Genomic DNA, 25,579 nt, shown 5'->3' with positions numbered 1-25,579 from the left:
AGCTCTTTGAGATGGAGGCCTGGCTCTATCCACCTCTTTGCCCCTCCTCACCTTGAAGAGAGGAAGAACTTGTTTACTAAATTCATTAGCAGTTGGAGAGCGTGATCCCCACTTATGTCTGAAGATTCATCAGGTTGGTGCTGGGGACCATCTGACAGATGACAACTAAGACAGAGGAAGTAGGGGGGCACCTGGGTGGCTCAGCGGTTGAGCATCTGCCTTTGGCTCAGGGCGTGACCCCGGGGTCCCAGGATCGAGTCCCACACAGGGCTCCCCACAGGGAGCCTGTTTCTCCCTCTGCTTGTGTCTCTGCCTCTCTCTCTGTGTCTCTCATGAATAAATAAATAAAATATTTAAAAAAATAGAGGAGTAGGGATTTAAATCACACCTAAGGAGGACAGTCTTGGGAGAGTTCTATTTGCCTAAGCTTACAGAGGAAGGGCCCCACGTGGCGAGTATACATGAAGGCTGTGGCCCCGGGCCTACCACAGTGTCAGGTGAGCCTTTAGTATATGCGTGCCGCACGAATGAAGGAGATGCCAACCCATCTCCAGCCCAGGAAGGCACTAGTTGCAAAGCTGCCAAGGATGGCCAGCAGCCCGAGGCTCAGGACCATTTTGATGTCAATGCAGGCAGCTCTTCCACCTTTACCCTCTCATATTTTCCAGTTACCTGCTCTCCCTGGTGGTGACAGGTGGGGATCAGGGGAGCTCGAGGTCCCCCCACAGAGGCTGCCACTAACCCGTTCCCCGATCTGAGTCTGGTCTCCGTGGGGCAGGATGTCGATGTCCGGCTGCAGGGAGCAGGCCTCGATGACCATTTTGTACCTGGAGTGGTTGGGAGTGGAGGGGGCGGACACGGCTCGTCAGCCTGGCCAGAGTTGGGTCTGACCACTCGCAGAAGGTCATTAACTTCTGGGCAGCTGTGCTCGGGGTGAGCAATGGCTTTAATGGCCTTCTGCCTGGGTGCAAGCAAACACCATGTGAGCTTGAAAGAGCTGAGGGCAGCACCTCACAGAGTCTTGGGGCCAGTTAAATATTTGAAAGATGAAATTGGATGGTAGCAAATATGCCACGTAAGTGACAAGAAGGGGCCCATGGCTCCTGTGCAGTGGGAGAAGCTATAGCTGGAGCCCACACTTGGGGCACTGCCAGGGAAAATCACTGCTGGTTGGTTTAGGCAGTAATGATGATGGCTAATCAAATATTTGCCCAGCCTGCTCCTCTCATACTTCCCCAGCCAGCTCTTAGCTTGGGCAGGTGCCATCCAGGGTGCATGGAGGCATCAGAGTGTCTTGGTGGCATGTAATTGGGTGTCAGGCAGCCTTGGATTTGAGACCCATTTCTATCATTTATTGGCTGGGTGGCCTTGGGCAAGTTACCTAACCTTTCTGAGCCTTGGTTTCCTCATTTGTAAAATGGGGGTACTAATAGTAGCTGCCTCTTGGGGTTATTGTGAGCATCAGAGGAAATCATGCATATAAAAAGCAGGACACTGCACCTGGCACCTAAAAGCTCCATCGATGGTAGCAATTATTATTATCATTGAAGGGAAAATAGTGCATGAGCTGCTGAGCTGGGGGTAGGGAATAGTGGGAAGCTGGGTCAGCCTTCCCCTTAGCCTCAAGGGAAGGCATCGAAGCTTCCACACAATGCCGCCCCCACCACCCACCCGCACCATACCCACAGGAGTTGGACTGCCCTGATGCCCAGGCACATCTGGATCATTTCCAGATGCACCATATGGAACAGGCTGGGATCCAGATAAGCATCCTGGAGAGCAGAATGGGTGGGTGGGTGTGGTCGATGGAGGGGCCGGGCAGCCGGCAGGGGCTTGGGCACCGGGGAGGGCCAGCTAATGCTGCCCTTGACCAACCTCCCCCCTCCCCCAGCCGTCTCCCTCTGAGAAGCTTTTACCGTTGTTTGTTGAAGGGACTCTCAAAGGTGATATTCTCCTCCACAGTGGCATTTAGCAGCCATGGTTTCTGAGAAGCATAGGCCACGGGGCCTCTCTTCCTGGAATAAAGCAGGCGGGAGTAGGGGAGGCATTCTCAGGGGCTCATTCTCAGAGGCAGTTGTCAAGTAGATGGTTTAGACTAGGAAGGTGCACTTGGCAGGAGTCAGCTCTGGGTGGGTGCAGTGACCTCTCCCTCCCCAGGGCTTGGGGCGGCTCAGGTGCCCCAGTCTTAGCAGCCTAGGGGGACAGGACCTCAACGTTGCCCTGCCCCACACCCAACCTGTCCCAGTCCTGTTGTCTGTTATCCCTGAATCTTCACCCAGAGCTGGGAGGAGCCCAAAGTGTGATCAGACCAACTAAACACTCAACCCCTAATTTCCTTCTTCTCTAAGTGGCCCTCAAACCACTTGATTTTGATGTTAGTAGGCAACTCTCCAGTTCCAAGTGGAAAGTTCCAAGTGGAACTCTTTAAAAAAGCAGAGCCACGGAAACCACATTTAATGTGATAGGTTTTTGAAGACCAAACACCAGGAGTGGGGGATAAAAATGGTCTGGTGTGAAGGGAGCAGCTTGATGCACAGAAGTAGCAGTGGCTTCTGAACCAGCTGACAGAGCACAGAGCCCTCCCGGGCCTCCTCCCTGCAGCTGGGCTGGGGCCTGGGGTAGGGGGCTGCCTTCCGAGTTCTGTGGCTCCCTTGGGCCTGAAAGCCCCTCCAGGGAAGTCTGCCCGGTGCTCCCAGGTCACAGTACCTGATGTCCGAATCGGCCACTGTCTCCCGCTCTGGGCTGCAGCAGGGAAGAAAGGACACAGCTTCAGGGCTCCCATGCATGGACCAGCTTCTTCACAGACATTCGGGCCCCCTCAAACCTGGCATGAGTGTGCCTTTATCATCCCTGGGACCAAAGGTGCAGCCAAACATATTGCACGGAGGTGTGTGGAGAGGGGCTTAGCCGTCCTGGGGGAGCCTCCACTGCCTGACCCTGGGTAGCATCCCCGGTATGTGCAGAGTGCATGAGGAGGGCCCAGGGCCCCAGCTGAGAAGGAGAAGGGGGGACAGGCACTGACGGTGTAAGCTTGTGTGCGTGTGTGGGAGGATCCTGTGTCAGAGGAGTATGAAGGCCACCAAGTGGCTCCTCCAGACTCAGCCTCTGATCGGGGCTCAAGGGTGCAGACTGGTCTCAGACAGATGTGGCTGTCAAAGCGGCTGGGACGGGGAGGGCTGTCTGGAAGGGGTCAGGCCAGGCCGGCAGCTCGTGTGTGGGAACCTAAGGCCCATGGAGCTCTCGGGGAGGCAGCCAGAGGGCCGAGAGGGCTCAGGCCCGATTTGAAGCCTCGTGTGGCCCCATCAGAAGACGGCAGTGGAATCCGGGGGATCTGCTGGGAGAGACGTGGTCAGCTGCAGTGCCCACGAGCCCTGGACGGCCTGCACCGGCTCAGGTGTCAGCTATTCCGTCCCGCTGTACTCATCCGCACGGTCATACTTGTCACATACCATGAGGTTGGCCTTTTGGCTCAAGAACTGTGGTTACTAAGGCCAGGGAGGCTGGGCCTGTCATCACATCCCGGCACTTGGGGACAAGGTGGGAGAAAGGGCAGAGAAAACACGAGGAAGTGAAACACTCTGGTGTCAGAGCGAAGGCCAGGAGCTTAAGTGTATTTACAAAGTTGAGTCATCGCTCCCAGTCCCGACTTCACACCACCTCCAGTGTGTTTCGAATGTTCTTGGGGGATGTGAGGGTAGGGAGGGTTTTGAGGGTCTCAGAGCCTTGTGAATCGGTTTCACTTGGACTTTTCAGGCCTGTACACTAAACATAAAGAAATCAGGCTGAATTTTCGGTCTGGCCTGGGCGATATCCATCTCCTCTTTCAGAGGCCTGTTTCTCAACATTTTTTTTTTTTCAGGATCATTCCCTAGGGCCTCTTTAAACACTTTTTTTTCCCTTAATTGTCTTTTCCCTGCCACATTTGTTTTCCAATTCAATGGTTTTTAGTATAGTCAAAAGGTTGTGCAAACATGACCACTAATTCCACATTTTTATTACCTCCCCAAAATAAACTCTATACCCATTAGCACTTACTCCCTTTCTCCCTCCCACCAGCCTGTGGCAAGCGGGAAGCTACTTTTTGACTATCCACCATGAAATGTGTATGCATGTATGTATGCTTGTGTGTATGTACGTATATATTTGTTTATCATTTTAAGTAGGCTCCACGCCCACCATGGGGCTTGAACTCACGACCCTGAGATCAAGAGTCGCATGCTTCACCGACTGACCCAGCCAGGCGGCCCCGTTCACTATGAAATTTTTAAGCCACAGATACACTGTAGATCTGTTTATATGTGATATGGCCCTTTGAAGGGCCACAGACGAGAATGTCTAAGTTTTTTCTCTAAGAACCAGATTTTGCCGTTGTTGAGAAAGCGTGCCTTAATGATAAGGCCCTGTGCCTCTGACACGATGTAGGCTGCACACCCTGGAATCGGGCCTCAGTACCCCACACCCTCCCAGCCCCCCCAGCCCGCCAGCTTCTTCCCTTTGTTGGGACCCACTTCTAACCCAGTTCCGAGGCTGTACCTGGGGTCCTCTCCCGTCTCCTCAGGAAGGCTGCTGGGGCACAAAATGGGAAAAACCAACACCAGTTACTTCTCACTCCACTGACTTTCTCTCCATCACAGAGGTCTTCGGAGAACAGCAATCTTTGCAACCCCCGTCCCTCCCACCCCTCCCCAGTGTCCCCAGATGGCTTCCTTGGGGGGGGGGGCACAAACTGCTCTTCTCATCTCTGTCCCTCCCACAGCACCTAGATGAGCACCCTCCAAATAGCAAGGGCTAAATCCGTGCTCCTGGCACTGGCTCAGAGCAGCAGTGAGGCTGGCATCACAATGGTTTTCCAGTTGGAAAACTAAAGCTCAGAGACAGAAAAGTGACTTTGCCAAGGTCAGAATCAATTTATATAGTGCTTTCAAACTGTAGATTGGGACCCAATAATTGGGTTTGAGGTAAGTGAACAGCAACTCCCCCCCCTCCGAAAAAAGTATGCATGTGATTAAGATGTGTAATTTTTGGTGAATTTTTTTCCTCTGATCTATCAATGCATGAATGTAGTGGACTGTGATGTAAAATATGTTTCACACCGTGGATTATGGTAAAAAAAAAATTGAGAACACTGAGTGAGGCAACTTGAATTTTGGTGCCAACTTTGCCAGTGCTCTTTCTCCTGCCCCACACCACCTGTCAACCTTCTGCCAATAGAATGTGTGCTTCTGACATGCACATTTGGGGAAAAGCAATTGGCTCTATTTTCATACAGATCTTACTTTAATCATACTAAAACTAGCTAACATTTATATTGAACTTTTTTGTAAGCACTGTGATAAGCACCGTAATTGTATTGTCTTTTTTTTTTTAGTATTGTCTTTTTTAAACTTAAAATAATCATAGGAAGGAGGCTGATTTTGACTGTCTCCACCTTACAGTCAGAGAAAGTGAGGGTCAGAGAGGCTAAGTAACTTGCCCAGAGCCACACAGCCAACAAATCGCAGAGAACATAGAGCTATCTGACTCTAAAGCTCCATGCCTTTTTTTAAAAGAAGGTTTTATTTATTCATTCATGAGACATACACAGAGAGAGGCAGAGACACAGGCAGAGGGAGAAGTGGGTTCCCTATGGGGAGCCTGATGCGGGACTCGATCCCAGGATCCCAGGATCATGATTTGAGCTGAAGGCAAACATTCAACCACTGAGCGACCCAGGTGGTCCTAAAGCTTCACGCTCTTAATGACCATTGTTACTTCACTGTGATTTGTCAGAAACCCTGGGCTGGACAAAATCAGGAGTGGAAAGGAGCCTGATGCAGTCCCTTCTGTGTCTTGCCAAGGGGTGGGACTGAGGGGAGATCCTGATGGATATGTAGTCACATGTACCCTCGGTTTCTGTTCTCTGGTTTTTGGAATCTCATCTCATTCTCTCAACCTCAGGGAACCTCATGTTCTCCAACCACCAGATTGCTGTCATTTCTGGGCAGCTGGTAACGTGAGACAGATGAAAAGCCAAAGCTTACAAATTCCAGCTCTGGCCACAGCGCAGATAAGCTTGTCCCTGGAATCTTCCTGCCTTGACTGCTTCCAGAGTTGCAAAGGCTGTTATTTATCTGGGAGAAAGCACATCTGCAGCCTCTCTGAGGACCTCAGCGCACAGTGAGCGCTCTCGGCCCTAACTCAGTTTGCATTATTGTCTGGGCTGCTCAATTAGCCCTTATAATGGACTACCTTACTCTCTAATCAGCTCCTGGCTAAGTCTTTTATCTCCAGTGGGATTTTAAGGCAGGAAGAGCATCTTTTCCAGCCCTCACATTGCTTAGCACACGACAGACTTATAATAAAGGGAGGTTATTAACTGACATCTTAATGATTTGGGAAGAAGGGAAGGGGAGAGACTTGCGCTCAGTGGGGGCCGTCCTCATGCCCGGAACAGCGTGAAGACATTTTTGTATTCACCACATCATCCACAGGCCAATACTATAAAGAAGGGTTCGCATCCCCGTTTTACAGATAGGGGAAACTGAGGCTTGGAGTTGGCAATGACATGCCCAGTGTTACAGTCAGGGAGGAGAAGCTGGGTACGTGGTATGAATCCAGGTACATCTTTGCCTTTTCCCAGTGTCGCCCCAGCCTCCCTAGAATGAGCCTCCCCGGGCCTTTGTGTGTAGTAGATGTTTCCATCTGAAAAGTACAAACTGGTACATGTGGCGCATACTTTCTCTCATTGATTCCTGGGGTCTTAAATATGTTGGGACCATTGCATCCCTCCTCTGCCAGTGCCTTGGGGACCGAGCACCGAGCTGAAGGACAATACGCCCTGGTTCTCCCACCCACGTCCTTCCCGCCAATCAGCCAGGAGTGAGGCATGCGTGTGCGCACCGCACTGGAGCAGGGCACAGCACCGGCCTCACACGCCGGCAGGGCAAAGCAGACAGGGACAGAAGTCAGAAGGTTATGAGGGCCACGAGGAGGAGGAGTAAGAAAGCATTGTAGAAATTTTGGGGAAAAGGACCCACAAACACTTTGCAAATGTGCAGAAAGGAGACTGGAAACTTGTAGGTGATGGCATATTATGTGGTTTTTAGCTTCTTTATAGTCGTGTCTCTTTTCTAATTTAACTGTCATCCTTCCAGAATCAGAGAACAATGTAAATTTTAAAAACTTTGAAGGTTTTCAAATTTTTTCACTAAAATGAACCCGAAGTGAGGGGAGGACCCCATGCCGGGACAGGATTCCCGGGGGGCCGGGGCCGGAGGAAGAGGAGGAAGGCTGGGCAGCGCAGAGCTGGAAAGAATATGGGCTCTGAAGTTCGTTACCTGAGGAGCTGCTCTGCTCCTGCTTGTGAAATCTTCAGCGACTCCCTTTCCTTAGGGGAGCTTCTGTTTCCTTCTGCATAAAACTGTGGTCATGGCACAAACCTCAGTGATGCTGGGACAGTGTATATACAAACAGCCCCGAGCTGGTTGGAGGCAAGGACGTGGGGCTGCAAAACAGGGGGATCATCCTTTCAGCTCAGTGCTTGGTCCCCAAGATGCATACGGAGGAGGAATCGAATGGGCTCACCACTCGTTTAAGACCCCAGCAATCAATAAAAAGGGAAAAGGTAGAAACAGGTTGGAAGAGAAAGTTAGAACTTTTGGGTTCCCGTGGTCCCTTCATCCTGCCCCTGACAGGCCTGTAGCCACCTTAAAATGTTACCTTTTACCCACAGAGCCCTTTCCAACTCATGTCATTGGGTCCTAACACCAAGTCTCTGAGAGAGGAAAGGGTTTTCCTCATTGTCCCAAAGAGGAAACTAAAACTCAGAGAGGTAAAATAACCTGCCCAAGGTCACACAGCAAGCAAGTGGCAGACTCAGGACTACAACCAGAAACCATCTGGTTCCACACCTGGCTCATCACCTCCATGCAGTGCCTCTTCTCTTGTCTGCTTACCATCTCACCTGACCGGCCTCCTCCAGGAAACCTGGGGTCACTTGAGCCCTTTACCCCTACTCCCAAAAGGCTCCAGGAACTGCATGGGCAGATTGGACCACAAGACAGTCATGAGAGGAGGCTGTTTCTCACCTCCTAGGGAATCAGGGGTCTTGGGAGGTGACCTTCACACCAACCCCCACAAGACAACAGCATCCTGAGGCACAGACAGGGCAAGCTGGGCCCAGGCCTCCTGAGTGGGCACAGACAGAAATAACAAATGGTTTCTGCGTGGGTGCCTCAGCAGATGGTGGGAGCAGGGGCAGCAGGGCGCGCCTGGGAGACTAATTTGTAGTTCCTCATCAGGAAATGGAACCTTCCTCCCCACTCCAGTGCTCTCCTCAGGGCATTGCTTCCTGTTGGCTCCCTGGGGACATTTAAAATGGGTCTACTGTGGTCATTAATGGCCCTATTCTTTACTTCTAGGGAAAGAATTTCACTTGAGTATATCTGCTAATATTAACTTTCAATCAGAATGTTTTCTTCTCAGATACTAAAGAGAGAGTTTGCAAATTCCCAGCTTGGTAGTGCTCTGAAGCAGACAGCCAGGCACCGGCAGGCACCTATCATTAAGGTGGATGCGTGGGAGCCACGAGGTTCTCCCTGAGATCCGGGGCTGACGGCTAATGTGCTGGATCTGCCCAGGGCCGCTGCAGTAAACGTCCAGCCTGGAATGCAGGACCTCACCTGCTGGACCCTCCATGCCCACCCTGGGGCTCAGTCTGCGTGTCTCTATCCACCCAGGATAGAGTCCCTGGGTGAACTCCCTGGAGGTAGGTCTTCTCCTCTGTAGTCTACATGGAGAAGTTCACAAAATACACATCCTGTGCTGGGCACTTGGGGTACGACATAGAATAATCCTTCGGTTCTGTCCTCAAGATGCCCAGTGTCATGGGGGGAGACAGACACATCAGTAGATAATCAAAACACAGCGTGAGGCATGCACGGGTAGGGTTCCCGCTTTCCACACGTTGGTGGGGAATTGTGCGGTGGGTTTCTGGGTTAGGGGAACAGCCCGGGCAAAGGCGTGCAGGAAGAGAGAGATGTAAAGACACATCTGTGGTGGCAGTCTCTTGAAGGTCATAAATTGTTCCCTGTTTATTCACTTAGCAAATTTAGCAAAGGCACCGTGGATACAGAGAGACAAATAAGATATGGCCTCTGTCCCCGGGGAGCTGACTACCATCTCTCCTGGGAGACAGGCTGGAGCGCAATTCAAGAGCAACAGGGGAATTTTGTACCTGCCATAGAAGTACATTGTCAAAGAATAATATTTATGATAATATTTATAGGGCACTTACTACATGCCAGGTTAAGCCTCACATCAACCCCATGGGAATAAGGGGTACAGAAAGGTCGGAGAATTTCCCAAAGCACAGAGCCCAGATCTGAACCCAGGCAGCCTGCTTCCAGAGCTCTGCTGCTATCTGCTTTCTGCGCCTCTTAATCCCCCAGCTCCCTGCCTCCTGCCTCCTGGAACTCTTTCTGGCTGCCTGGTCACCAGGCCCTGGCTGTGGTGTGGACGGAGACGTTGGAACAGTCTGGCATCACCCTTGCCTCGGGCTGCAGAGAGGCAGACCTGCAGGAATGGCTGCCACGTTAGATGCTATTTTGCTTTTGCTCACTTTGCAAGGGCATCATCCCCCTGCCGAATGGGGCCAGTGTCTGAGGCAGGGAGCTCACAGGTAAGAGGGGGGCCCTCACCACACGGCCCCCCTGCACTTAACTAACTCATTGTTCGGGGCAGGTGCACCAGACAGAGCTTGTACACGTCCAGGATTTTGAGAGGCAAACGGCAGATGAAGGCAACTGAGCCGCGTATGTCCAGACTCCTTCTCCCAGCCACCGTAATGAGCTCCTGTCTCCCTTTCTACAGACCCTTCCCCTCTGCCTTCCTTTATCCCCAGCGTGATTCCTGTACAGACTTCAGGCCAAACTGCATTTCCCGGGCCTAGGATGCAGGGGTGTCCGAGCCGAGCCAGGCCCCCATCCTGTGGTCTGCCCCTGCACCCCACACCCTCAGTGCTCCAGGTACCACAATCATGTTCTGATCAGCCTGCCTTTGCCCAGGCCGTACCCCTGCCTGGAACACCTTCTCCTCCTACCCTTGCCTCTTTCATCTGAGGAAACCCGCTCATCCTTCAAGGCCCAAATACCACATCCACATGAGCCTTCCCTTCTTGGCCACAGAGATCCTTGTTCCTCTGCGCTCGACTACAGCACTGATCTCCCTTCCCCTCCCATAAAAGGGCCGTGTCTTAATCACCTTTGCATTGCTGTCGCTGTGCCTAGGGTCTGGCACACAGTAGGTGCTCAATAAACAGGGGGTGAGTGAATACATCAAGGTAGAGAGACTGGAGCCTGAGCTGAGTGGTGAACAAAGTCTCTCAACTTCCTAGGGTTGGCTGTAGGCTACCCGGATGTGCCTCGTTGTGCTTGGGATAGAAGCTGCATGGTGGAAAGGGGCAAATGGATCCTGGAGGGGTGAGAGGACCTTTGCATCACTACCCTACTCCCCAGACTGGAGTTGGGGCCCACCTGCCTGTTGAGGGTGAGCGTCATGGGGACAGAGCTGTGAGCACCTGGACAGTGGCTCTGCTGAGGAGGTAGGGAGGTGCCATGGTCATGGGGCCTGCTGGCCTTGGGACTGCCAGGCTAACGATTTCCTCACACAGCTCTTGGACTCCTTCTCTTTCAGGACTCAGTGTGAAGCCCATGGCCTTGAGCACCTAGGTGCAAACCCTACCTCTGCCATTTGAGAGCTGTGTGGCCTCAGCTAACTTGCTTTGCCTCAGTTTCCTCATCTATTAAGTGGGGTTAATGATGTCTACCTCACAGAGCTTGGTGAAGACTGTCTGGGACAATGAAGTAATAAAGTGCCTTGCACAGTGCTTGGCACAGAAGAGCTGCTCAACGTTAGCTGCCCCAGGGAGGTCCCCTTGGATCTTCTGGGCTGGAGCAGAGGTTCTCAAAGAGAGAGGTGGCGGTAGTCAGACCCTGAGGGTTGGCAAAGCTTGGAGAAGGGGTGGGGGCTGAACCCCTGCCAAGCATGCCTGCTGCCTCTGCAGAGGACAGAGTGGGGCTGATGCTGGTGTGAGGCATCCTCGAGCCCCCCCACCCCGAGGTTGGGGCCTGGGGAGGAGATGAAGAAAGTGGGGCAAAAGGAGGGGGCTCACAGGGGGCTTGACTCATGCTGAGTGGGACACAGACCCCAGAATCCAGGGGCAGCCCCAATCTCTGGGCTCCGTGATCCCATCTTCCCTTTGCAGACACATGCTGTCAGCCAATGTGCCAGGCCTCCTCCCTTCAGAGCCCTAAGGGACAGTTGGTACAAGGGACCCACAAAAGGACCTCAAACCTAATGCTCTTCCTTCCCAGTCAGGCCGTGTTGGGAAATCCCCCAAATAAGATGGGGAATGGAGGCAGAGACCCCTCTGTCCAGGGATGCCTGGGTGGCTCAGTGGTTGAGCGTCTGCCTTTAGCTCAGGGTGTGATCCTGGGGTCCCAGGATCGAGTTCTGCATCAGGCTCCTTGCATGGAGCTTGCTTCTCCCTCTGCCTGTGTCTCTGCTTCTTTCTCTTCATCTCTCATGAATAAATAAACCCTTAAAAAAAAAAAAGAGCCCAGGGACTGACGTCATGGGAAACCCAAAGAGTTTGTCTGCCGGCCCATAGCCCCACCGAGGAGGGAAACTTGCCATCTCTTGGATGCACCATTCAGGGACATTTTGGAAAAGCAGGAAATGGAGGTGCCTACAGATATTCAGACACTGGGCCCAAGGTCTTTTTCTCTGTTCAGTTCTGCACTCAGGCCTATGAAAACCTGCCTTCTTGAATGATAATTTCCCCCTAGAAATGACTGTAGGGAAAGCTTGTCCTCTGCTGGATTGGCTGCAAACTTTATTCCTAAAAGTGCTCTACATACCTGTCAGGTGCCCCTTGCCCTGGGCTGAGGGTTCGGCAGGGAGGGGAGCCCCCGAGCCTCACCCTCTTCATTTCTTTTCTTCTTTTTAAAAAGCTTCTATTTTATATGCATCCTTTATCAACTGGTTTCAAGTGATTTTTGGAAGTAGGTGGGTATAAATAATAGATTCGTGATTGACTCAACCGGGGGATCTGGCTCTTTAATTAAGACAGTGATCTTTGTCCAGAAGCCCACGTTTGTCTGGGTTATCTCTGGCTCCTCAAACACCCACTGAATGGTCTGTGTCGGCTTTGCTGATGACCAAGCCGGAAACCAGTGTTTGTGTTGCCGTCCCCCACACAGAGAGGCAGTGCAGCTGAGTGAGCACGGGATCTGGAGTCAAACGGAATGGAGTTAGAGTTCCAGCTCAGCCGCTTACTAGCAGAGTGACTTAGGGCAAAGTAGTTTTAACCCTCCCGTATAAGACAAGAGCTGTTGACAGTTCTTACCTTGCTGGTTGTCATAAGGATTAAATGAAATAATGCATGCAGAGCACTTAGCAAAGTACTTGGCACATAGTAAGGGTTTAATAAGTACTAATGATGATGATGAGAATAACATTGAACAGCATTAATTGAGTACTGGATAAGTGCGTGATGCGCCCTCCACTGAGGATGTTGAAAGGCTGCCTACCTGCCCACTGGCAGCTCGTCCCACTAACTGAGCCCTGAGGATGCATTTAGTACCTGTTCCAGAAGACGGCCCCTGAGATCTTCTGCATCTCCCCTAGGGTGGCTAGGAGGAGCGAGGACTTGCCGCAGCCCACCTGCCCCACGATCATGGTCAGCTGGCCTGCAGGGAGGGTGGGCAGCAGATGGGACTGGGGCAGGAGGGAGTCTGAACGACTGCCACCCGGAAAAATAAACAGACAGATACACCCAACCCTGGGACTCCCATTTGCTTTCCTTCCACCTGGAATCCCCCTCTGAGCTTTTCCTTCTGGAACCTTTCCCAGGTCCTTCCTCTACTAGTGATCCTCTACTCTTTCCTAAGTCCTTGCTTCTCCTTTCTCTTGCTCCTTAGTGTGAGCCCAGCTCCTCATGGTCCCAACAAAGGCCACTCTGGGTCCCACGTCCACCCCGCCTCCATGCTTTCTTTGCTCATACTATTGCCTCTGCCAGGATGCCCACTGTGCCTCATGGCCTGAGGGATCCTGCTCATTTTCAGGTACCCCACCTCTTCCATAGCACCTTCCCTGGCTACTCGGGACTGCTCTTCTTTCTGTGAGGCACCCGTATGTCTGCCGCAGGTGGTTGGACATCTAGGTCCCGCTGTCTCGTCCTGTCCTTGCTTCTGCACTCCCACTAGCATGTGGTCTCCTAGAGGCAGCCCACTTCTCTCTGGAGTTCATACCCCAGAGTATCCACCAAGGGTGAGCACTGAGCAGGTACTCAATATGTGCTGATTTTTTCTTTTTCTCTCTGTCACTCAGTGGGACAGGGGGAGGGGGCACCCCCAGACTGGAGAGGTGAGCCGGCCGTACCTCGGGGGATGCGGATGGTGATGTTGGACAGTGTGGGAATTCCATCAGGGGTCCATGTGAAGAAGCCTCCAATGATCTTTATTGGTGGTACCCCACCGCCCAGAAGAGAACAGAGAGGTTCTCAGTGTGACCGGTCTCTTGCCTCCCCTCCCCCATGAAAGCCAAAAGACAGATTTCAGGCCCTGGATCACTTCTAGGGCAGGGGAGTAGGGGCATGGCCTTCTCATGCTGATCCCTGCCCAAGGAACCCTCTCTAAGAGGACAATCACGTGTTCCCCCATTCAACGGAAGAGGAAGACCTGTCCCTAGTTTTGGGACTGCCACGGACCCTCCAGGCAGGCAGGGTGACCTCTAGGTCAGAGGACTCAGCACATAGGTCTCTGGTGCCGAGCTCCCTCCTGGAAATGGTGCTGGGGAGCCAGGTGTGGGGGTGCAGGGTCTCGGACTCACCTGGACACAGCAGCTGTCAGCATCCCCATCTGCACTGGGGGCCAGCCTCTGCAGCGGGGCCGAGAAGCCCCGACAGTCCTCCCGGGCTGGATGCTTGCGGTTCACGACCTTAAGGGGCTGGGAATGGTCAGGGGGAGGTAAGGATCCATAGGGCTGGCCGGGGGCAGGGAAGGGAGTTCCCCTTCCTATGAGCAAAGGCTGAGGCTGAGGAAGGACACAGCAGGGCACAAGAGAAAAACACTGAGAGGGGCAAGGGGGAAAGCCGGGCACTCACCACTGCCTGGTACTTGCTGGCTTGGCCCTGTGGCGCAGGCTCGCGGGGCGCACACTGCTCCTCACGGATCTCTGCACTGGACAGGAACTCGCTCAGCTTCTGCACGCTGCAGAGGAAGCACAGAGACACCCCTCACCCTTGCCAGGGGCAGAGGGGAGGGGGAAAGGGAGGAGGGCGCAGCCTGAGAGAGCAGCTCTGAGAAGGTTCTGGGTCCTGCGGTGCTGTCCCCACAAAGCCCACACTGGAGGGGGCCAGACTGGAGGGCATCCATGGTGGGCAGTCGTCCTCCGGATTTGTTCCAGTTGACCAGTCAGCGGGACTGGGTTAGGGTCCGGGTTACGGTGAGATTGGTTAGTTTTAGGGTTAGGTAAATGTTAAAGTTGGTTCTTTGATGTTGGGCTTTATCAGTTACTGCTGGAGTTAAGGTTGGTCAGTGTCAGGGTTAGTTAGGATTTGGATTATTGTCCAATTAATGTCCAATATTATCCAATTATTGGATTAATTATTATTGTCATTAACAATAATAATTGCTCAATAACAATTATTGAGCACATACTGCATGCCAAACACTGTGTTAAACGCTTCCCACTGGGGAGGTTGCCCTTATTCCCAACTCAAGGAGGAGAAGGCCTCAGATAGCCTGGTGACCCTGAGATTATGGAAATGCTTCCGGGTGAGCACAAGGGATTTCCAGCTGGGCCAGCATCCTGGAACCTGTGGTTTCTATACAGAGTCACATCCTGGGCTGGGGTGGGGGTGGGGGAGGAGGGATGGTCATTAAAAGTCACGGTGCCATGGCCAATTAAACTGAATCTGCGCAGCCCAGCCTGGAAATGGGAGCCATCGTTTCCCAGCCCTGGTTTAACTACTCCCTAGTCATATACTCCTTTGACCACAATCCTGCTGGAGCTCTGCTCCCTCCTACCCTAGAACCCTGGCCAGAGCTTCCTCGTGTGAGTTGCTCCTTCCACCAGGGACTTTGTTCCAACGATTATTTCTCCTTGCCAGCTTGCCTAGGACCTGCCAGGGCCTCATGCGACAGGGGTGTCACTTTCCTCAAGGTTGAAGAGGCTTGGGTACAGAGCACATTTGTTACTGTGCGGTCCCACTGGCAGAGGGAAATGACACAGCCGGCTCTCCCCAGAGGCAGGCCAAGGCCTGGCTTCCAAGGAGCTACTTCAGAGGGTCAAGGAGATCGTCACACTCCAGGTATGGAACTCCCCAGCCGAAACCTCAGCCCTCTGCCCTCAGGCTTTCATTCCCAAGGGGGTGATGCCTCTGGGAGAGTGGCCAGCTCTAGAGCCCAGTAGTGGGGGCCCCCCAGAGCTGCAGGCTATCGGGGAACAGGACATGCAGGCACTTAGGGGAAGCTGCTTTACTGACCAGGGTCGGGAAGGCTCTGGGACCCGTGGAAAGAAGAGGGGATGTTCAGCCTGAGGAAGACAAAGATTCAGTGGATACCTTCTGAAGTCCGAGGGGCTGCCATGTGGGGAGGAACAGTGGGAGCCACCCTGGGTGGCTCTGGAGGGTGATACTAGTACTGATGGGTAGGATTTATGAGGAGATACCCATTTTGACTCAATACTGAATTTTTTCCTTTTTTTTTATAGAGTTGTCTTGCACGTGCCATTGAGTCCCTCTCCTTGAAGGTATGTACGCCAGTTGCCTGACTCCTTCTCAGGGATGGCATGGAGGGGAGCCACACATGGCTATGTCCCTCTGGCCAACTAGGACCACCTTCAGAGAGGCCCAGATCAACAGGGAAGCATGTCTTGGACCGAACAGCTATAGTTGTAGTGGTCACCGGAGCAAGCCCTGGTGCCACCACACGAGCTGCCCGTCCAGAGTCCTTGCTGAACCCTCCTCTCACCTGACTAGAGCTTTGACTGTAGACCGGACCACGCTGGACAGCAGGAACAGTGGTGTGACCAGGATGTGGAAGAGCGAGAGGGAGGCAAAGGCCACCGAGGGTGAGAAGTCGGCCTCTTTGAAGAAGCTGACGTGGCCCACGAAGGTCTGTGGACAGAGGCACATGTGAGATGCGTGACGCAGAGCGTGGGCCTCTCCCACACTGGCAGCCCTCGGCCCCTGGCCTGGAGCAGGGGACCCAAGGAGAACTTTCACTTAGAGACCCCTTCATCATCTTTAGTCATCTCCTCAAAATGTCTCCAGCAAGTTCAGGACTCTGAGCTGGAGGGCTGGGGCCGCTGCTCCCTATCCTGCCCCGTCCCTGCCAGGAACGACCAGAGGAGCCCTTGGGGTGGTCAGCTCTGCTCCCCTCAGACAGCAGTCCCCAGTCGGGGAAAATGTACCCCTGGTCATTCCCAAGCCACCTCCTGTCTGTGCCCGCCCCTGGCTACCTGGCTGGCTACCTGGCTGGCTACGTGGGTGGCTCAGCAGCTTCTGTCACCCAGAGTTCCTCAAGGAGCCAGGCCAGAACCAGCCCAGCAGATCATGCCAAAAGTGAATTCCCAAGTGTGCCTGACAGGCTGTGAACTCGCCACAGCTCAGAGACTCCGGCCCCGGGGGGAAACACATGCATCTTTTTAAAGAACTGTGACGGTCACAGAAGCCGGGTGGGAGCCCTGGGCAGGCGGAGGCCTGGGCCCTTCTGGAGGGGCACACCTCGGCCCACACTGCTGGACTCCCACACAGCTTGGGTCAAAATTGCATTAGACAACCTCCATCGTACTACCGAATGACGCGGAGAATTGTTCGTGCCACGTACTGGAATTTCAAAAAGCAGGTTACAAAACAGCATGTACAGCACAATCCTATTTTTGTAAAGATGTCATATTACGTGCCTTAAAAAGAGACTGGAAAGAAACACACTGACAATGTTGCCAGTGGGATCACGAGTGTTTTAAATTCTTTTTGTCCTTTCTTTTCTGAGTTTCCCAACGCTTCTGCGATAAACGTGTCTTATTTTTATGATTTAAGAGTTTGACAGCTCTTTTTAAAAGACAGTGAGATTTCTTTAAAGCCTAAGCCACTGGTCTTCCAGGCCCAGAGGCGGAGGCCCCTGCCTACCTGATGTCGGGGACGGATCTGCAATCTGTCGCCCTATTTTTGGATGAGGCGCCCAGTGCTGAGCGCCTCCTCCGAACCCCTTGTGCAGAAAGGCCAGACCCGGGGCGGCCTCTGGTCACGGCCACTCTGCCACCCGCCCCCGCCGGAGAGGCAGCAGGGGTCCACTTACGATCAGCACTGCTGCGATGGGGATGGCCGTGTTCATGAAAACTGTGGAGGAAGCACAAGGGGAGTTTAGTGGGAGGCATGAGATGGCTAAAGGTGAAGCTGCCCAGGCCGGCCCGGAGGCCATGCGGCCCAGGTGGTCCTTTCTCCAGCTCTGTGGCCCCTCCAGCTCCTAACCCTGCCTCCCTCAGGACTCTTGTCCCCTATGTCTGAGACCCAGCCTTCAGACAAAGGCTTCGATGCTTTTATTCTGCTCCAGGTGGCCGGTGTGAAGGAAGCCCTGTGGGTAGTGGTGAGAGAAGTGGTGGAAAGAGGACTGTCTCTGGCCATCTAGGGGGTCAGCAGCGTCTGTGTCTGGGGGCACCAGGTTGCTACCCCTTCCTCTGCCTCTGGTCCCCGTATCCCCTCAAGCCAGCTTCTCTCTGAGGCTTAGGGGTGTCCTAATCTCTCAAGGCTCCTGGGAAGGATTTCAAACTCGCTCATGCTGAGGGATTCATAACAGCTTAAAAGAGGGTCTCCCTTGGCTCTAAGGCTTAGAGTCCATGCCCAGGTGGGGGCAGGTGCTTTGCTGCACCTGCACAGAAGGGGTCCCCTCCTTCTTCAGAGCAAAGGGAGCTGGACTTCAAGTCAGACGAGGGTAGAGTCCCTGACCTTGGGCAGGTCATTTACCCTTCCCAGGCCTTGGTTTCTTCACCTGGTTTTTGTAAATTTGTACTTATTCGCACACTCTGGCTTCCTCCAAAGTAAGAGGAGATGATGTAGAGAACAGGCTCTGTGAGTCCCGGATGCTGCCTGCATATCACACCTGCCAGGCTACCAGCATAGCTCTGCTCCACGGGTCATGCTCCTCTGGCCCAAGGGGTGAGACGCCGGAGAGAGTCCCGACCCCAGGCCTTAACTTCCAAAGAGCAGCCCTCCTACAGTAAGGGATGACTATGCTAGCTGCCACCTTCCCATCTCCCGCTCCTTCCTTCCAGGAGGTTCATCCGGCCCAGCCCAGCCCAGCCCAGCCCAGCCCAGCCCAGCCCAGCAAGGAGTCTGGTTGTATAATTAGCCAAATTAAAGCAGAAGGAGCCAAGAGCCAGGAGCCAGGAGCCAGATGCCAACAGATCAGCCTGTGCACATGGCCCCAATCTAATGAATGGTGAAGTCTCTGGAGACACTGAAGAATTACAGATGGTCAACACCATTCCAAGAAGCTGACTGTCCACTGACTCCAAAAGTCCTGAACCAGCTAGTACATGGACAGTGTATTCTGGAGACGTGGGACCCCTAGTGAGTGGAAGAACATAGCGTCTGCCCATGGAGGGGGCGGTCCTTGTCTGAGGAAGGGAACAGAACTATGCTCTCAGGAAGCCCCCGTTAGGATGGGGAGACATTGAACGTGCCTCTAGGGGGCTCCCTAGCAGACAGGAAAGACTTCGGGCCCATTTTTGGGGAATTCCTAATCTGATGAGGAAAGCAGACCCAGCCATTGGAGAGCTCCCAGTGTCTTGGAGGAGATCCAGCTGGAGCTCTTGGAGGTACTGCTAACCTCTCTGACCACAAGGCTTTTTATCAACACCAATATCATACCTGACCTTTAACTGCCCTTTCCTGGAGAAGGCACTATGGTCTCCAGGTACCTTCCACAATACCACAGCTCTCCCTCAGAGTCTCTGGCAGGGAGTACAAACATTATACATTTTTCCTACAGTGTAAGGGACCCAGCTCAGGGACTTAGGACATAGCACAGCCATCATGGGCTCAGGAGAGGGAGGGAGAGGAGATACCAGTAGTCCTGGGCCCTTGATCAACACCAACCACGCAGCTGTAAACACTGGGGTAGCCATGCTCATCCCCTCCAGGGCCAGGTATTCCAGACAGCAACTTCAGGGCAAGAGCCTCCTTCTGTTTCTCTCCTGCGCATCCCCATCCATGACCAAACAGGAGAAGGCACCACCTTCCTCCAAAGTGCACCACCACTAGCCCCCCTGCCCCAGGCAGAGACCCCTCCCACACATCTGAGGCTCAACTCCCAGCTCAAGGGTTGGCTTGAAGTCAGGTTGCAAACTGGTACAACTCTGCTTAGAAAGCAATCTGGTGCTTTGTTAGCGAGAGCCACACAGAAGTTCAGACCTTCCAATCCTATAATCTCTCTCCTGGGAGTTTATCTTGAATGATCACTCAAGAGAAGCACAAAGCCCTCAGCAGGATGGTGTGAGCTGCAGTACTATCTGTCACAGCAAAACAAAACCACAGCCACAGCAATAAACCACCCGAAACAAAATAAACTGGCAACATCCAATGCCAAGTGGCTGTTTTAGTAAATGTGGTACATCAACTCCAGGGGAGATTTTGCAGTCAGAAATGTGTGATAATTGATATTTTGTTCTACTGCATGTTTTCTCTGGTCGTGGGTTTTTTTTTTTTTAATTTATTTTTTCCCTATTTTATTCCTTATTCTTGTAGCTGCCTGAAACTCCTTTGAGGAATGAGACAAGGTATAAATAAATTTGAAAAGGAGTTTTCCGACGCTGATGCAGCAGTGTGGAGAATGTATATGATATAATTAATTTCTGCTCTGTTCTGTTGTTGTATGCAGACGTTAGCGAATGAAAATGAGATTTTCTGTTTCCCCCACCCTCTCGTCTCCTGGAAGGACAGCCTTTGTGCAGGGAACTCGGTGCTGTTCAGGGTGGGGGCTGATGGGGGTGGGGAGAATCACCAGCTGCTTGTGTGTCCTCAAGGCCTCTCTGAAGACCAGCCCCCTGGGCCCAGGGGTGGCCACGGCTGGAACTGAGGATGGCAGGATCTGACACTAGGGAGCCTGGGATGCTACAGGCTCTGGTGGGTCTCTAAGCTCAGCAGACAGTCCTGTATGCTTGTGAGGGTGGGGGGAAGGCAGTGAGGTGTCCCAGCTGTCACAAGTTGAAGACCTGAGGCCTTGCCTCTGTTTTCCTGAACCCCATGAAGCCCTGTAAGACGTTAAAGGTGGCAAAGGGGTGGGAAATATGACTAACCACTGATTTCCCTCCAACTTTGGCATGGGGTGGGCTGACGCATTTTGATTTTCTCTGGGTCGGGGTGCAGAATGGAGGGAGAAGAACGTGAGAGTGCTCAAATCGTAATGCTAGGGAGCAAGAAGTAGTGTGCAACAGCTCTAAGTGAAGTGTGGTTTCATTATGGCAAAGTGTAACTGCCTGTAGGCAGGCCTGACACGCCGCCTTTGAAAGTGAAGGTCTCTCTGTAATGGTGTAGACAGACATACAGGTATGTGTTGTTTTAACAGCTGCCTCTCCAAATATCCTTTACAAAGTATTCTTTCAAGTATACTTTTCAAGTATCCTCAAGTATTTGTTGAGGATCTTCTCTGCCCCAGGGGTTGCGCTGGGTCCTGGAGGTATAGTAGTGAACAGCTGTGTCAGCTTTTCACAATCACCCCCTGCCATCCCCCAGACAAAGCAAATATCAAATCAACCAACACCAAAGCAGGGCTCCGATCAGCCGCTCCCCCTGGCTTTGCTCGACGAATGCCCCCCTGGCCTTGTGGGTGCCCCGGCCTACACTGCAGTACCAGGAGCTATCCATTTCCACCACATCCATAAATATTTCAGAGGCCGTGTGTCCGGGAGGTACGGCCAGCCATTTGTGCCTCTGGTTCACTTGATCTTTGTCTCCACGGAGGGCCGGGGAGGAGCTGCAGGCTCCAGGCTGGGCCTAACTGCAGGTGCACCTGCCAGAGGGGGAAGTGTATTTTGAATGCACGTGGCTATTTCCCATTCAGGTGGATGGTCAGTCCGAAGTCTACAGAGGGGAGGGAAAGGTAGGTGGGCTGCTGGCAGTGGAGGAAGCGTGGCAGGAGGGCCGCTGTCACCGACCTTTTTACCCACGCACCTCCCTGGCTCTCCCTCAGCCACCTCTCCGCCTGAGCGGAGTGAGCCAGGATAGGCATCGGCAACACGCTGTGGCTGCGCCAGCTGCTGGAAGGAAGGACAGATGTTGAAGACAGAGGAGGAAGGGGGACCGGGTCTGGAGGTCAACTTGTCCTGAGACACCAGCTGCTCTGAGTCAGGGCCTCCGTGGAGGAGGGTAGGGACAAGACTTGCCAAGAATAGCCAGGCCCTGGAGGGGCTGGGTGGCCTGCAAATGGGGTTCACCAGCACCCTCCTGCCCACCCCTACATCCCCAATTGTGACACAGTTAGGCTTGGGGGTTTGTTTTTTCGTTTTTCAGGACATGATACGAGGCCAGTTACATCCCTCCAAGGAGGCCCCGCCTGGCCGTGGTTCAGGCCGGCTGGAAGAAGGAAGACCCCTGACCACGGAACACTCGAAGAGACGCCAGACACCCCTGTCCTTTCCTTCAACTCTTTCAGTGCCTCTCCTGCCTCGGGAGAAAAGCCGGGGTCTGAACACAGCACACAGGGTCCTGCACCATCTGGTCTTGTTACTCTCTCCTCAGCAGATTATGTTCTAGTCTTGAACACACCACCATCCTTCTCACCTCTAGGCCTTTGTGCCTGGAACATTCTTCTCCTCATCTGACTCATCGATCGTCACCCATTGGGCATCTCTGCCAAGGTCTCCTTGCCACCCATGACCCCTAGACACTAGGGTAGGTAGGACTCTAAGGGCACCTGGAATACCCCTTCCTGTTCCTCTCACTCACAGCACAGTCTGGCCTCCCTACTAGACTCTGAGGAACTCAGCAGTGGGGCTGATTTAGAACAAAAGATTGGCAGGGCAGGAACAAGAGGTTGTGGGTATCAATGAGGGAAGAGTGAAGTGATTCATCATGGGGTCCAGACCAGAATAGGGGTAAATGAAGCCTTGCAGGGCTGGTGGAGGGGGAGAAGAGGAAGATGTCTTCATTGGGTTGAAAAGCAGCACAGGCGGCACCACCATTTCCTCTCAGCACTATCTCCCTGATGCCTGGCACAGGTCCTGGGATGTCATGAGTGCTCAGTAAATATTTATCAGATAAGTGATGAGAGAAACAAAAGAGGCCGGGGTCGGGGAAGTACCACAAAAGAGAGCAGGGCACCTGGAACTGACGCCCTGGCTCTGGCCTCATTCACCGCCACTGCTCACGGCATGGTCTCTCTCAAGACTGTGAGGGAGAGGATTGTGCTCTCTTTCTCTCTCTTTTTAGATTTTATATATTTATTTGACAGAGGGAGAGTGGACAAGCAGGGGGACGGACAGAGGGAGAGGGAGAAGCAGGGAGCCTGACAGGAGGCTTGATCCCAGGACCCCGGGATCATGACCTGAGCCAAAGGCAGATGTTTAACCAACTGTGCCACCCCCCCTGGCTCTTTTTAAATGCACAAGGCCCCAGCAGAGTCTGGCACAGAGAGAAGGCTCTGGGATGGATGCTGAACGAAGGACAAAGTGAACTGGCAGCATGACTGTTGGTTGACCCCTTAGTCACTCCTGCAAAGCTTGCCCACCTCAGACACCTAGAGTCACCTGCTTCTGCAGGGAAATAAGGATTGAACTGACTTGCCAGGGGAGCAGCCCCAGCCCTTGCCTCCAGCTTCTCCCCGTTTTCTGCTCATCGACATCCTGCCCATCCTGCCAGGTCCAGCTCAGGCTGCCTCTGACGTGACGCTCCTGGAACTCCCAGCCCATATGGGCTTCCTTCTTCTCTCTTCTCTGCCATTCACTGGCTGAGGCCCTGGGATGGCCACTGCACCTCCCTGAGCCTCAGTACCGGGGGCAGCAGGGCTCACAGCTCCCAAGCTGTGTGAGGACTGGGTGCCCTTGGGCCCGCGAGGTCCGCACCGCTCAGCGTGCCCGGCCACATGTTTCCCGGACGGCAGCTCTGGAAACTGGGGAGCAGCCCCCGTGGTCTCCTGCAGCCCTCGCAGTGCTCAGTACAGGGCGGGGCCCCCGGGTTGGGCTCGCTCAACCCCCCAGGAGTGCCCTGCTTCCCTTTTCTTCCGATTCTGGATTTTATGGTAGGGAAACTGCGCCCGTTTCCTTGTCACCCCCTGCCCTGCCCGCACCAGCTCGGAGGGCAAGAGCAGTGGGGAGAGTGTCAGGGGTACCGTCCCCCCAACCCTGCCCCCAGCAGGCAGCATGAGCAGGGTCCCCCCAGGAAGAGGGACTCTGGGGCTCCTCCGTGGCACCAGGACCCCATGGCCGGCGGCAGGGAAGAGAATGAACAGTGCCCCATTACCTCAAGCCTAATGGCCTGTGTCCTGATCCCTGGTGACAGGAGCAGCAGGCGGGAAGCCCGGGAGGTCCATGAATCACACGGAGCTCGAGCCGCAAGCCAGGGGCGCCCCTCCCGCGCTGTCTCCCCTCCCACGCGGACTACAGACCCACCCAGGAAGGGCACACGATGAGCAAACCGCCCGGAGGGTGCTTCCCTTCCCTCCACTGCCCTCTGCCAGGGGCCAGCCTGGACTGCTCTGTTGGTCCTTCCAGGTCACCGAGCCCTGGACAGGTGAGGGACCCTGGGCAGACCCTGCTTGGCTCCAGAGCCCCTCGCTCCTAACGCAGTCATCTCAGCCCCGGACAAATGGCATCGCCTTTCCCCACGTCCTCCTGGCCCCAGGGCCTTTGCAAAGCCATGGCTTGTCTTCTGAGGCTCCAGGGGTCAAAGAACACCCACTAGATAGGCTTCAGTGGGCTAGCCCGGGACCCGGGGGTCACCCAATGTCGTTCACGTACCAAACATCCCAGCTTGTAGTGTGGAATGCGGGAAGCGGGCCTACGTCTCCTAGGAGCAAGGCAGCTGGGCCGCCCCCATCTAGACGACCGGAGGCTGCCCCTACGTTGCTGCCAGGGGTCTTGGGGGCCCCAGGTCCCCAGTTTCCTTGATGCTTCCTTTCTCTGTCTCCCACCCAGCAGTGGGGAGCCTGCCCTACCCCACCCTGTCATGCCAGGGAGAGGCATGTTGGGAGAGGAAGTCACCTGGCTGCGGGGTCACCCTCCTCCACCTCAGCAGTGGCTCCCACTGATGAGATGTCCGGAAGCCAGGTGTCCTCACCTGGGTTATACACAGTGTGGGGTTCCTGTCACACAACCAGAAGGCCCAGGGGCCGGCAGAGCTGGCCCAGAGGAGGGTGACGAGGGCCCGGGGCTGCAGACACCTTTCCAATCCTCCTCTCCTGTGGAGTGTTCAGCCTGAGGGGGCTCAGAGGCCCAGAACACCGCATGGTCAGGGCGGGGGGTCGAGGGAGACACCAGGAACCTGCCGAAGAATCCAGGAGGCCGAGGCTGCCTGTCATGTTTATACCCCCGTTCTGAGAAAAGCAGGCCCTAGCGGGACTTTCTGCAGAAAGATGCCACGGCAGGCGCCACGGATGGCGGATGGCCTGGCCACTGCTGACTGTGCTGCGCCACCATGGTCTGGATGGACATGGGGAGGTGGGACACTTGGGGTGCTGGGAGCAAGCCCTGCCCTGTGAGGAGCTGCGGGTTGGATGCCGGCACTTGGCCCCACCAGACCCTCTCTGTATGAACACCAGGAGCACACGGACGACCCGGGTGGCCGTCCCATTCTCCACGACCTTATCTGGGAGCCGGGTACACCTCCCACTGGCTGGCCCACCCCTGGCCACCCCTGCCCCCCGTTTCTTCCCCGCATGAGCTGGGGGGAGGCGGTCAGCAGCGTGCACCTCCCCTAACTTCCTCCCCGGTTTCCCACTCCCCTCAGAGCCCAGTGTTGGTTATTGCTCCCCCACTCAGAGAAAATCGTCTGAAAACGGTGCCCCGTTGTGTCCTAAGTTCTCACCCCACGGAGGTGTCCAGGCGTCTGTGGAACACAGCACGAGCCTCCAGAGGATCTAGTGTGAGCCGTGCTGTTAAGATCAGGAGCAACCTCGGGGAGACGCCCCACCCTGGAGAGTGGAGATGTGACCTGTGGAGGTCACATCTGGAGAATGGTTCTCCCAACTGGCAGGACACACGTTCCTTAGGTCCCCTCGTCCCCTCGCCACATTCTATGTAACGTCCTCAGACCTATCTTTTGACTCACAAACGTTCCCTCCAGCTCTGTGAATTCATTTACACTTTACACTTGGGTTGTTTTTGTGTCCTTTTTGTTTGTTTTCTTTCTCCCCCTCTCTGGGGGCTTCGCCTGGGCCCTTCCTACCACACTGGCTCTTAAACTGGACAGGCCTGCCCACCAGCGTGAGGCCCGCCTGCTGCCAGCAATCTGCGTCCCAACCATGCACTCGGGCAGGAAGCACAACCTGGCGGGGCCTCGGAGCCACTAGACCAACCGTAAGATCACCTTGGGCCAGGACTC

At 54.1% G+C, this 25,579-nt stretch overlaps 1 protein-coding gene across 15 annotated transcripts in view; it reads right to left on the bottom strand.

Annotated features, from left to right (window-relative positions):
- ABCC8 (ATP binding cassette subfamily C member 8) overlaps nucleotides 1–25,579 on the bottom strand; it is a 75,998-nt gene that overhangs the window by 19,074 nt on the left and 31,345 nt on the right. For 6 of the 15 annotated variants that reach the window (XR_011995080.1, XM_026008165.2, XM_026008166.2 and 3 more), the window contains 10 exons: nucleotides 17,343–17,383; nucleotides 16,014–16,159; nucleotides 14,144–14,249; nucleotides 13,870–13,986; nucleotides 13,420–13,495; nucleotides 12,623–12,728; nucleotides 4,516–4,566; nucleotides 2,707–2,742; nucleotides 1,917–2,015; nucleotides 743–827 (listed from right to left, as the gene is read on the bottom strand). Coding sequence is in view for 14 of the 15 variants with exons in the window: in XM_026008165.2 (XP_025863950.2) it covers nucleotides 743–827; nucleotides 1,917–2,015; nucleotides 2,707–2,742; nucleotides 4,516–4,566; nucleotides 12,623–12,728; nucleotides 13,420–13,495; nucleotides 13,870–13,986; nucleotides 14,144–14,249; nucleotides 16,014–16,159; nucleotides 17,343–17,383 (863 nt within the window). In the remaining variant the exon portion in view is untranslated. The remainder of the gene's footprint in view (nucleotides 1–742; nucleotides 828–1,916; nucleotides 2,016–2,706; nucleotides 2,743–4,515; nucleotides 4,567–12,622; nucleotides 12,729–13,419; nucleotides 13,496–13,869; nucleotides 13,987–14,143; nucleotides 14,250–16,013; nucleotides 16,160–17,342; nucleotides 17,384–25,579) is intronic. The other 9 variants (XM_026008168.2, XM_026008169.2, XM_072725468.1 and 6 more) reach the window with 3 other exon arrangements.

This window comes from Vulpes vulpes, chromosome 11 (genome assembly GCF_048418805.1).
Source record: "Vulpes vulpes isolate BD-2025 chromosome 11, VulVul3, whole genome shotgun sequence".
NCBI lineage: Eukaryota > Metazoa > Chordata > Mammalia > Carnivora > Canidae > Vulpes > Vulpes vulpes.
Note: the sequence above shows the minus strand (reverse complement) of the source record. Positions and strands in the feature narration are given on the sequence as shown.